This window comes from Octopus sinensis, unplaced genomic scaffold (genome assembly GCF_006345805.1).
Source record: "Octopus sinensis unplaced genomic scaffold, ASM634580v1 Contig15495, whole genome shotgun sequence".
Lineage (NCBI taxonomy): Eukaryota > Metazoa > Mollusca > Cephalopoda > Octopoda > Octopodidae > Octopus > Octopus sinensis.
This window is the reverse complement of record NW_021833754.1, coordinates 54-12500: the sequence shown is the minus strand read 5'-3', so window position 1 is coordinate 12500 and position 12447 is coordinate 54. Positions and strand designations below refer to the sequence as shown.

The window sequence follows — 12447 nt, the reverse complement described above, 5'->3', positions numbered from 1 at the left end:
GGAAACACTATATTAGTTAGTGGTTCTAAACTGGGAAAAATCTGAGAGATATGGCTCAAATCACAGCTGGGATTTCTCTACAAATATAAACATATTCTTTCTATGCATTAAATGCGCAAAAAAAGAAATGAGAGCTGGGAGTCTGGCAGACAAGGGGAAATAACAGTAATGTAACGGTGGTGTTCATTTAATTTACTAAATACACTTTACCTACACAATTTGATCTGATATCCAGTCAAACAATTTATCTAGCTGATTATAGGAACCCCGCTTTGGTTCCCGTATTCCGATTAAACAGTTTGCCAATGGCTCCTAGATAATTGAGAGCTAATTGAGTCAATATAGATGGTGTTTAGGCTTCTAGTTTCATCGTTTAAACGAAATCCTTTACCCTGGTTTCAAAATCAGCACAATTTCAGCTCACTTGTCACCACAATTTACACAAAACTCAACTGACGTTTCTAAAACGATACATTTTTTTCTCTACTTACAGTACATGGATGATTTTCAGAGGCAATAGACTAAGCCACACAGAATGGTTAGTTTACGGCTTCAGATATACCTTTGTGTTTTACTCTCTATAAACTTTGCCATTGGAACCAAAGTTGCGGGTGAGTATTTTCTTTATTCAGACATAAATACGAGGGTGAGTCAAAAAGTAATGCCATTTTGTTTAGGACAAGTATAATTACCAACACAGGAACATGTATCATACATCAAAATGAAGCTGTTCCTCTGTGGATCCCATCCCTACTTCTCAACATAGTCACCGTTTCTCTCAATAGCAATGTTCCACCTTCGAATGGGAGCACGTATCCCTGACCCGTAAAATTCTGTCGACTTCTTTGAGCCACTTCTTCACTACAGTTTTCACTTCCTTGTCACTGGAATAATTTAGCGTCTTCAGTCTATCATCTCTTCGGCCCCATGAAAGAGGGTTTGAGAGGCAAACATTGTTCCAGTGAGAAGGGAGTGAAAACTGTAGTGAAGAAGTGGCTCAAAGAACAGTCAACAGAATTTTACAGGGCATGGATACATGTTCTCATTCGAAGAACATTGAGAAAAACAGTGACTATGTTGAGAAATAGGGATGAGATCCACAGAGGACCAGCTTCATTTCGATGTATGACACATCTTCTTGTGTTAGTAATTATACCTGTTCTAAGCAAAATGGCGTTACTTTTTGACTCACCCTTGTACAATTTCAGATTAATTAACGCTTTGACTACGTAATTAAATTTCATGATCACTCCTGTAATCTTATCATTTGCAGAGCGAGAGAGAGAGATATTGGATTTAATTGAGTAAATAAAGTAATAGACATCGACCAAGAGTTGGTGGTTCATATGAAAGCTCTTGAATGGCCTAATCGATCTAATCCACGCAAACGCACACACACACACATTTCTCTCTCTCTCTCTCTCTCTATATAATAATATATATATATATATATATATATATATATATCACCGTGATCACCGTGACCGACCAGACTATCAGATGTTGCTACACATCGCTGGTCACAATGCGCTTTGCATTGTTTTAGCCTTCAATGACGCCACCCCGCTGGCTAAGCGAGCAGGCCTATATATATATATATATATATATATATATATATATATATTATATATATATATATATATATATATTATATATATATATACAAGATAAGAAAATGGAGAAATACATCTAAATCAAATATCAATTACCAGATAATACTCAATCACATACTTTATTAAACCACACACACCTTTGCCCATATAATACAGTAAATGAATTGATTACATCGCAATCATTAACATTTATGTATTAACTTTGTTGGGTACTTCACTAGCAGTATATTGGATATATGTTATCCCATGGAGGGTTGCATTTACAACCCCTATCTCAATTGTATATATATATATATACACAAACAACACGCACACTTATGTACAGCGCCCTCCATCTCTCCTTATCCATATACTTTTCTGCAACCGTTGACTGACAAATGTCCATGCTTAACATCAGTTGTAGCAGAGGGCCAGAGAAGGTCATGAACTCTGCCTCATCTCTTCACTAAACCGTTGAAAACAACAAGAAACATTCGATGTCAATTTCTAATTGTTCTCCTAACGCATTTCTATACTTCCTGCCACTTCACCCTTACAGAATAAATGAACCATGTGTAGAGCCTAAATGTTTCCAAATGTTTTTGATATTCGAAATATTTTATAAGGAAGATTTTATACGCTCCTATAATACTCCTCGTCATCTTCGGAGCTATTTCAGATTAATTAACGCTTTGACTACGTAATTAAATTTCATGATCACTCCTGTAATCACTCCTGTTAATTATCCAACAAAAAAATAAACTTGATATTTTCTGCTTCTGCAATATTTTTTCAGTATCTCCCGCAGGAGATACGGTTTTGATATCCACCGTTAAAAATATCTGATCTTGCTATGTAATGAGATATTTGATTAAAAATGCGAAAAATTAGGACAGACTCGAGAAAAATGTCTGTAAAAAGTATCACCGATGGACGTCTCAGCTTCTTGCAGAATAAGGGGAGTTTTTTTTTTTTTTCAAAGCATGAGGTAATCCGCTTATCACAGTTAACGATAATCAAATTTTAGATGAACATGACAGCTTTTCGTAGTAATCGGGTTGGTACGCCATTTTGTAGGTTTACTTTATTTTTGTTTTCTTGTTTTATTATCGAATGCAGAAGAAGAGGAATTTGTTAAATATGTGACTAAAGCACCATAAATCATCGATGTTAGATGTGTCGAAAAAACTGTCGTGATTAATAAATTCTCGTATATTCCATCTTCCGTCTTTCATTTACCATACATATATATATATATATATATATATATATATATATATATATATATATATATATTATATATATATATATATATATATATATATATATATATATATTATATATGTATGTATGTATGTACGTATGTATGTATGTATATATATATATATATATATATATATATATAATATATATATATAGTATATTATATATATATATATATTTGTATGTATGTATGTATGTATGTATGTATGTATGTAGTATATGTATATATATATACGGGAAGCTTTATGAAATAAACAAAAGACGAAGGCAGGTGGAATACAAACAAACAATTGTATTAGTATGGCGCTCAGGAATATAAATAAAACAAGTATTTTACGTTTCGAGCCTACGCTCTTCAACAGAAAAATACACAGAAAAGAAACACGGAGAGAAACAAGGAGAAAAAAAATGCGTGCAGAAGCTAGCGAATCAACATGGCGATGTATATATATATATATATTGATAAAAAGGGTAAGACAACAAAAGAATGAAAGAGACTTCGATATTATGTAAATAGGGGAATTTATCTGTAAAAGTAACATGTGACAATTATTCGATAGCCATAATAAAACTCCGAGTTTCTACCTCGGCATCCGAAACTCGGAGTTTTATCATGGCTACTGAATAATTGTGACATATTACTTTTACAGATATATATATATATATAAAAGAAAATCCAAAGCAGGTCAAGAAGTCACTTAGTGTAAGGAACTACGAAGAAGAAGAAGAAATTAAGATGAAGAAATGAATTTACTTTAGACTTGAAAGAATTCAGGTTATAAGAAGATGGAAAACAATTCCAAAGCCTGTCGGTTCGAGGAAAAATTTGTCCCCAACTCCCTTTCATAAGATACCTCCCTTGTATTGTTTGATCAGAAATGTTAAAATTAGATCCCTTTCCGTCAAAAAATTATTCCAATTTTTCGATCAGCAGAGCTACTTACACATTATATATAATATTACTTTCTACTGTAGGCACGAGGCCTGAAATTTTGTGGAAGGGGGTAAGTCGATTACATCGACCCCAGTACTCAGCTGGTACTTATTTCAACGACTTCGAAAGGATAAAAGGCCAATTTATCAAAGTAAATTACATAGATTTCAAAACAATAGGATTCGCCTCGTGTAGTTAACAGACAGTTTTCTGTTTGTTTCAGGTAATACCCTCCTTCATAGCTGCCTGCCAATCCCCTTCTCCTTCAGGATACCCGAGTGTAACCATGACACTTACCTGAGAGTTTGATGTTCATTAGATAACATTAACAACACATAGCTCGAATTTAATAAGTGGCACAATATTGATTTCAAATCTTAACACAAGGCTTGAAATTTGGGGTAAATGGGTAAATCGATTACATCGACCCCAGCTCTCAACTGGTACTTAATTTATCAACCCCGAAGGATGAGAGGAAAAGTCAACCTCGGTGGAATTTGAACTCGGAACGTAAAGACGGACGAAATACCTATTTCTTTATTACCCACAAGGGGCTAAACATAGAGGGGACAAACAAGGACGCACATAGGTATTAAGTCGATTACATCGACCCCAGTGTGTGACTGGTACTTAATTTATCAACCCCGAAAGGATGAGAGAAAAGTCAACCTCGGTAGAATTTGAACTCGGAACGTAAAGACGGACGAAATACCGCTAAGCATTTTGCTCGGCGTGCTAACGATTCAGCCAGCTCGCTGCCTTCGTAAGTTGTACAATATTAAATTGACGATTAATAAAGAACAATTTAAAGATACAAATCGGTGCATCGTGAAAATATCAGAGTATTCTACAAAGTTTTGCACCCTAAACTTAACCGTTAGCCCCATACGCTGATAGCGTATGAGACAAAATTTGGCCGTTGTATCCCTAACGTAATCATTTGGTAGAATCAGCGTTCTAACGTTTATTTTTTTATTGCCCACAAGAAGCTAAACATATAGGAGACAAACAAGGACGGGCAAACGGATTAAGTCGATTATATCGACCCCAGTGCGTAACTGGTACTTAATTAATCGACCCCGAAAGGATGAAAGGCAAAGTCGACCTCGGTAGAATTTGAACTCAGAACGTAGCGGCAGACGAAAGCATTTCGCCCGGTGTGCTAACGTTTCTGCCAGCTCGCCGCCTGTACTGTCAGAAATATTCTTTTCTACTCTTGGCACAAGGCCCGAAAGTTTTGGGGAGGGATCCAATCGATTATATCGACTCCAGTGCGCAACTGGTACTTAATTTATCGATCCCGAAAGGATAAAAAGGCAAAGTCGACTTCAGCGGAATTTGAACTCAGAACATAAAGACTTGAAATACCGCTAAGCATTTCGCCCGGCGTGCTAACGTTTCTGCCAGCTCGCCGCCTTTACTGTCGGGAATATTGAGTACGTTACGTACCCGATTGTTTTGCCTTCGTATATACAATACGTAAACCTATTTCAGTGAGAGGACATCCTATATCGCGCGCGCGCCTTTGTTTACACTTAACTGCTTTGCTTCGACTGCTTTGAAGCAAACACTCGAACATGTTTCGACTTGTTACATCTCTGCTTGAACATTCGCTCGATCTGTGAGTAATACCTACAAACCGATGGAATCTATATGTGGTCATTCAGTCTGCTGAAAATAGTAGTAAAAATCTCGATCGGATCACACCACTAAAGGAGACACTTGTTGAGCTTTATTCAACTTTCGCTTCAAAAGGTAGTGTCTGTACATATGTAGATTCTGGTCACCCCATCATTCAGCTTTGTCATTTAGATATCAGCAACAAAAAACTTCTCTCTTTCTCCTCCAAATATATCTACTCCCTCTAGCGCTCTCTGAATTCCTCCAACCATCGACAAAATTTTTCGATATCTCTTCCGACACGAAGAATATTTACGTTACTTCATTACTCCTGAAACGTGGAGGCGCAATGGCCCAGTGGTTAGGGCAGCGGACTCGCGGTCATAGGATCGCGGTTTCGATTCCCAGACCGGGCGTTGTGAGTGTTTATTGAGCGAAAACACCTAAAGTTCCACGAGGCTCCGGCAGGGGATGGTAGTGATCCCTGCTGTACTCTTTCAGCACAACTTTCTCTCACTCTTACTTCCTGTTTCTATTGTACCTGTATTTCAAAGGGCCGGCTTGTCACTCCTCTTGTCACGCTGAATATCCCCGAGAACTACGTTAAGGGTACACGTGTCTGTGGAGTGCTCAGCCACTTACACGTTAATTTCACGAGCAGGCTGTTCCGTTGATTCGGATCAACCGGAACCCTCGTCGTCGTAACCGACGGAGTGCTTCCATCCACTCCTGAAACATCGTCCTCGTTGACTTCAACGCTCATAACTCTTTTTGGTCCTCACCCTCATCCTATATTGATGCTTGTGAAGGCGCGTGGCTTAGTTGGGGCGATGGACTCATGATCGTAAGATTGCGGTTTCGATTCCTGGCCCGAGCGATGCGTTATGTTCTTCAGCAAAACACTTTATTTCACGTTACCCTAGTCCGCTCCGCTGCCAAAAATGTGCAATCTTGCGACAGACCGGCGTCCTGCCCGCGAATTTCTTTTCTCCCACGAGAGTTCCGGAGCTCAATAATGAACTCATTTTCATATAGCCAATCAGAGCTACGCTACAATTGCTCAGGTGAAGACATGACCGGCAGCTACTACCGTCTTAAGGCATGAACACACATGACAGGTGCCCGGGAGCCCCACGGGTATAGGAACCGAATTCTGATCTATATATGCTGTGGCTTGCTGTCAGTTAATAAATACTGTAGATTCCCCTGCATTTAGTTGCCTAGAGGTCTATACCGTTACTAAGACGACCTTGTCTACGACGCTTATTACCAACCCCTATAAACTGGATAGATCTTACTCAGCGTCGTAACCTCAACAAGTATAGTAACGGGCTCCTCCGTGCATGATACAACCCTAGAGCTCTCCCGCTTCCCAAACTGCAGCCGAATTGTTTGGTCATTTGCCTAAAAGATCTCTTCCAAATTTATAGAACCCTCTGTTCTTCGAACATCTTCAGCATGTTAGTTCTATATGCAAACCTCCAATAATTACTTCTTCTCTTCTTCTTCTTAATTTTTTTTCCCCTTGTGGAGCATAGTGCCGGTTTCCCGCTTTCCTTGGCGTATAGGTTCCCCACCTGGACGGGACGCCGGTCCGTCGCAGGTGAGCGACAAGATGCAGGAGGAAAGAGTGAGAGAAAGTTGTGGCGAAAGAGTCAGCAGAAGTTCGTCATTACCTTCTGCCGGAGCCGCGGGGAGCTTAGGTGTTTCGCTCATAAACACACACATCGCCCGGTCTGAGATTCGAACCCGCGATCCCACGACCACGACCACGAATCCGCTGCTCTAGTCACTAGGCCATGTGCCTCCACAATAATTAATTCAATCAACACTAATTATGTTTCCTGTCCGCGTATTTTATTTACTGTTCACTGATTTTATTACAAGAATAACATCGATTTTCTGGAACTTTTGGCTCCAAAGCTTTTCCTACTGAGTTTTCCGAACCAGGGGTGGGCCACCTTAGTCAACACGCCCGATAGTAAACGAATATTAAATTTATTTAAATAATTAAATGAAATACTAACACCTGCACATTAATATAAATAATACAAGTTTATTAATACTGTATTGTGCAAGGTATTGGTCTGTGCAAGGTACCAGCAATCTAGTCTGGTGGGCACAGAGATCTGAAGTCCCTGTTCGTAATTTAGTAAGTTAAACAAATATTAAATTTACTTAATTAGTTAAATGAAATACAGGTACCTATACGTTATTATAAATGCTTATTAATACTGTGTGAAGACGCGTGGCTTAGTAGTTAGGGCGTTGAACTCATGATCGTAAGATTGTGGTTTCGATTCCTGAACCGGACGAAGCGTTGTGCTCTTGAGCAAAACACTTCATTTCACGTTGCTCCCAGTCCACTCAGCTGGTTAAAATGAGTAATCCTGCAACGGGCAGGTGTCCCATCCAGGTAGAGAGTATATATACACCAGAGAAACCGGCCTTGTGCGTCTATGTGACTCGAGAAGGAACTTTACTTTACTACTCGTTAATACTGTACTGTGAAAGGGGTCAGCAAACTCGCCTGGCAGCTGCGGAAATTTGTATCAAAAATTTGTAACAAAAATTTGTATCAAAAATTTGTAACAAAAATTTGTATCAAAAATTTGTAACAAAAATTTGTATCAAAAAAGTTGTGAGGTAAAATATCAGGAAAAAATATAAGTAAGGCAAAAAATTGGATTTAAGTATAAATAACTTTTTTATTTTAAAATCAAACTATATTTTCATTAAGCTTAAATGATAGAGCTCAATTCGAGGAAGTTCATGGTATCAATCTCATGCAATGAAGTTTTAAAAGGAAAAAGTTATGAGTAAAGTGATAATATGTTGTCAACTTAATGAGACAGTCCCATGAAAGAGAAGAATGCTACTGTTATTTAACCTTGGGAGACACCGTTTCCTGTTGGACTTGACACAGGAGTCGACCGGTTTCGCTTCGATAATTATGACGCAGTGTTATGAAATCATATTAAATGTTCTTGCTTGTGAATTTGAGTGGATTATAGAAGGCTTTGGGTCATCAGTGTCCAGAAAATCGGCGTTCTACCTACATTAAGAGCTTTGTTAAATGCATCGATATCTTATGCAGTCTTTTTTGTCGGAGATCTTGCATGTTTGAGTACGTTATTGTACATGTGTCATTGTGTGTGAATGTACCTTTGAAATATGCTCCTTTATATGAATAAACCTGAAAGGATCTTATATATTTCAGACGAAGGGGTGAAATGTCTGAAGGCCGAGGAATTGGGCGACCGCCCTGCTAATGTTTACTATTGTCCAGATCCAGAAAAGCCACGTTGCTGCCAACCTGAAGGAGGTGTAGAATATACTTGTTGTGAAGAAAAGACTAAAGAAGACCTGTAAGTTATTCAGTTCGCATTAAATGTTTCGAATGGAGTCGGAGTACATTATCTCCAGACAAACTCTGGTGAAGCAAATTTATGCCACGCAGGTAGATGCCCGCAAACGTCCCTTAAATGTGTAACCCTCATGTTTGTTGTTCCAATTACATGATACATTCGACATACATTTTAGAATATTTTATGAAATTAAGTGTGGTACGTAGTGTGGATACGTGTGTGTATGTGTTTGCGGCGATATTCCCTTAAAAGAAAGCAAAACACTCTCAGCCTCCTTGAATTTTGAGAGAACAGCACTTTCCGGGACCCGAAAGCAATTTTGTCCCGTTTTGTGTGTAGGTATGTGAATGTATGTATTTTTTGTTCCTTCGTGAGCCACGCCTAGCTCATAGGGCCGGTTTCCCGCTTTCCTTGGTGTATTGGTTCCCCACCTGGACGGGACGCCGGTCCGTCGCAGGTGAGCTGCAAGATGCAGGAGGAAAGAGTGAGAGAAAGTTGTGGAGAAAGAGTCAGCAGAGGTTCGCCATTACCTTCTGCCGGAGCCGCGAGGAGCTTTAGGTGTTTTGCTCATAAACACACACATCGCCCAGTCTGAGATTCGAACTCGCGATCCCTCGACCGTGAGTCCGCTGCTCTAACCACTAGGCCATGTGCCTCCACGAATGTATACTCTTTTACTTGTTACAGTCATTTGACTGCGGCCATGCTGGAGCACCGCCTTTAGTCGAGCAAATCGACCCCGGGACTTATTCTTTGTAAGCCCAGTACTTATTTTATCGGTCTCTTTTGCCGAACCGCTAAGTGACGGGGACGTAAACACACCAGCATCGGTTGTCATGCAAACACAGACACACAAACACACACACATACATATATATACATATATACGACAGGCTTCTTTCAGTTTCCGTCTACCAAATCCACTCACAAGGCATTGGTCGGCCCGGGGCTATAGCAGAAGACACTTGCCCAAGATGCCACGCAGTGGGACTGAACCCGGAACCATGTAGTTGGTTAGGAAGCTACTTACCACACAGCCACTCCTGCGCCTATATGTATACAATAGTAATATTTCTCTCTAATTTTGGCACAAGGCCTGAAATTTTGTGGGTTGGAGGATAGTCGATCACATTGACCTCAGTGTTGAACTGGTGCTTATCTTATCGGACCAGAAAGGATGGAAGGTACAATTGACTTCGGTGGAATTTGAACTCAGAACGCAAAGGCCATACGCAATGCCGCTAAGTATTTTGTCCAGCGTGCTAACGATTCTTCCGTTCACCGCCCTATTGTTTTCTTTTTAAACTTTTTAACCGTTCCTTATTTTGGCGCAACATCAGCAATTACATCGACTCTAATATTCGATAGCTGCATCATATTTCATCGAACCCCCGAAAAGAAGAAAAGGTAGAACTACCCCCCTGCGCGATTGACCTCAGAACAGAAGGAGTTGGATGAAATACTGCAAGACATTTTGTTCGACGCGTTAACAATTCTACCAACCCACCTTGCATAATATTTTTCCTACAAAGAAATCACAAGAGCCATTTTTTTAAAGTACATTATATTTCATTTTTAAATTGTTTTATAAAAGAGTAAAACCTCCTTCGGTCATGAATGGCCATGGGATCGGATCTAGAAATTTCCCCTCAAGGCACGAGTCCTGGGTAAGGTTGTTTATGGAAGACCAGCAGTCGCCCATGCATACCAGCCTCTCCTCTCCCCGCCACCACTGTTACCCAAGGGAAAGGCAAAGACTGATACAGCTTGACACCAGTGACATTGAAACTCATTTCTACAGATAAGTGAACTGGAGCAACGTGAAATAAACTGTCTTGCTCAAGACAGCCCAGTCTAGGAATCGAACTCAATACCTCATGACTGTGAGCCCGAAGCTCTAACCACTGAGCCATTAGCCTTCTTGTTTTATATAAATAACTATACAAAAAAATGTCGCCCATTTCAAGCCTAGGCAGGCTCATGGGCCCGGTTTCCCGGTTTCTGTGGCGTATGTGTTCCCCCAGCTGGACGGGACGCCAGTCCATCGCAGAAAAATAAATGCGCCCTTTTAAAGCCAATCCATCGCAGCGTTACTCATTTTTGCTAGCTGAGAGGACTGGAGCAACGTTAAATGAAGTGTTTTGCTCAAGAACAGAACGCGTTGCCCGGTCCAGGAATCGAAACCACAATCTTACGATCATGATGCTGACACCCTAACCACTAAACCATGCACCTCCGCAAATAACTATATAAAGAACCATATTAAATGTTACATCGTACGCCTAATTGTTCTCTTTTTTTTTCCACAGCAAAAAACAGTTTGAACTCTGGGTTTATATTTTCCTTATCGTTAGTGTCGTGGTTATACTTTTGTTTTACTTCTTCAAAGATGTCGACTATTGCAATCTAAAGCAACCATTGAAGAACTATATAATCAAAGAGTACGTATACGTCATATTTTGTGCTATTTATGCTAAATGCGTATGTGTGTGTGCGTGCGTGTGTGTGTATCATTCAACTACTACCATAGTTGAATAATATTCTTAGGGCCGCAATTTGCTCACACGCAGCATCTTCAGAGCTTTGTCGCTAATTCAGTTCTTAACAAAATTGAAAACTGTAAACATTTTTGAAAAGGAATGGTCCCAAGCTAGATTTTGGCATTAAAAAAATTGAGATTAGTTCAGTGGAAAAAAGCTTACATTAAAATTTGTAGCAACGTTATAGGAGAGTAAGTAACGCCGCCAATCAAATTTAGGTCTAAATAATATATCTTAAAAACAAAATATATTTATCTTAGATTCAATGATAGAAGAAAGCATGAGGAATTTCATAGTTTTGGTCCCATGTAACACAAATTTGTATCAAAAAAGTTGTGAGGTAAAATATCATGAAAGAATATAAGTAAGGCAAAAAATTGGATTTAAGTATAATTAACTTTTTTATTTTAAAATCAAACTATATTTTAATTAAGCTTAAATGATAGAGCTCAATTCGAGGAAGTTCATGGTATCAATCTCATGCAATGAAGTTTTAAAAGGAAAAAGTTATGAGTAAAGTGATAGTATGTTGTCAACTTAATGAGACAGTCCCATGAAAGAGAAGAATGCTACTGTTATTTAACCTTGGGAGACACCGTTTCCTGTTGGACTTGACACAGGAGTCGACCGGTTTCGCTTCGATAATTATGACGCAGTGTTATGAAATCATATTAAATATTTGATTTAATCTTGCGTAGAAGTAGGTATGATATAGTTTTGATACCTACTTCTATGCAAAATCAAATCAAAAATTTATTATGATTACATAACACTGAGTCAAGATTATCGAAGCGAAACCGGCTGACTCTGTACATACTGTAATGGATTAAATAATCTTTATCTGCACAAACAAGATTTCTGAGCTTTTTTACCTTAAATCTTATTTTATATCTACCACCACGCGGAACCTTCCCCCGAACTTTTCACCTGTAATATATATATATATATATATATATTATATATATATATATATATATATAATATATGATATATACACACTCATACATACATGCATACACACTTATGCATATCTATATTTGGCCTTTTGTGAGTATATATATGTGTTGTGTGTGTGTGTGTGTGCGTGTGTGTGTATACATGGTTGTATCTTGTATCTCATTACGCTTCAT

At 38.8% G+C, this 12447-nt stretch overlaps 1 protein-coding gene across 1 annotated transcript in view; it reads left to right on the top strand.

Annotated features, from left to right (window-relative positions):
• The window catches only part of LOC115230408, a gene marked incomplete at its 3' end in the record, with an annotated part of 17756 nt that extends 6498 nt beyond the window's left edge, over positions 1-11258 (top strand). The window contains exons 2-4 of the mRNA XM_029800605.2: positions 494-611; positions 8630-8777; positions 11087-11258. Of these exons, the coding sequence (XP_029656465.1) occupies positions 536-611; positions 8630-8777; positions 11087-11258 (396 nt within the window). The remainder of the gene's footprint in view (positions 1-493; positions 612-8629; positions 8778-11086) is intronic.
• Between the last annotated feature and the right edge of the window lie 1189 nt (positions 11259-12447).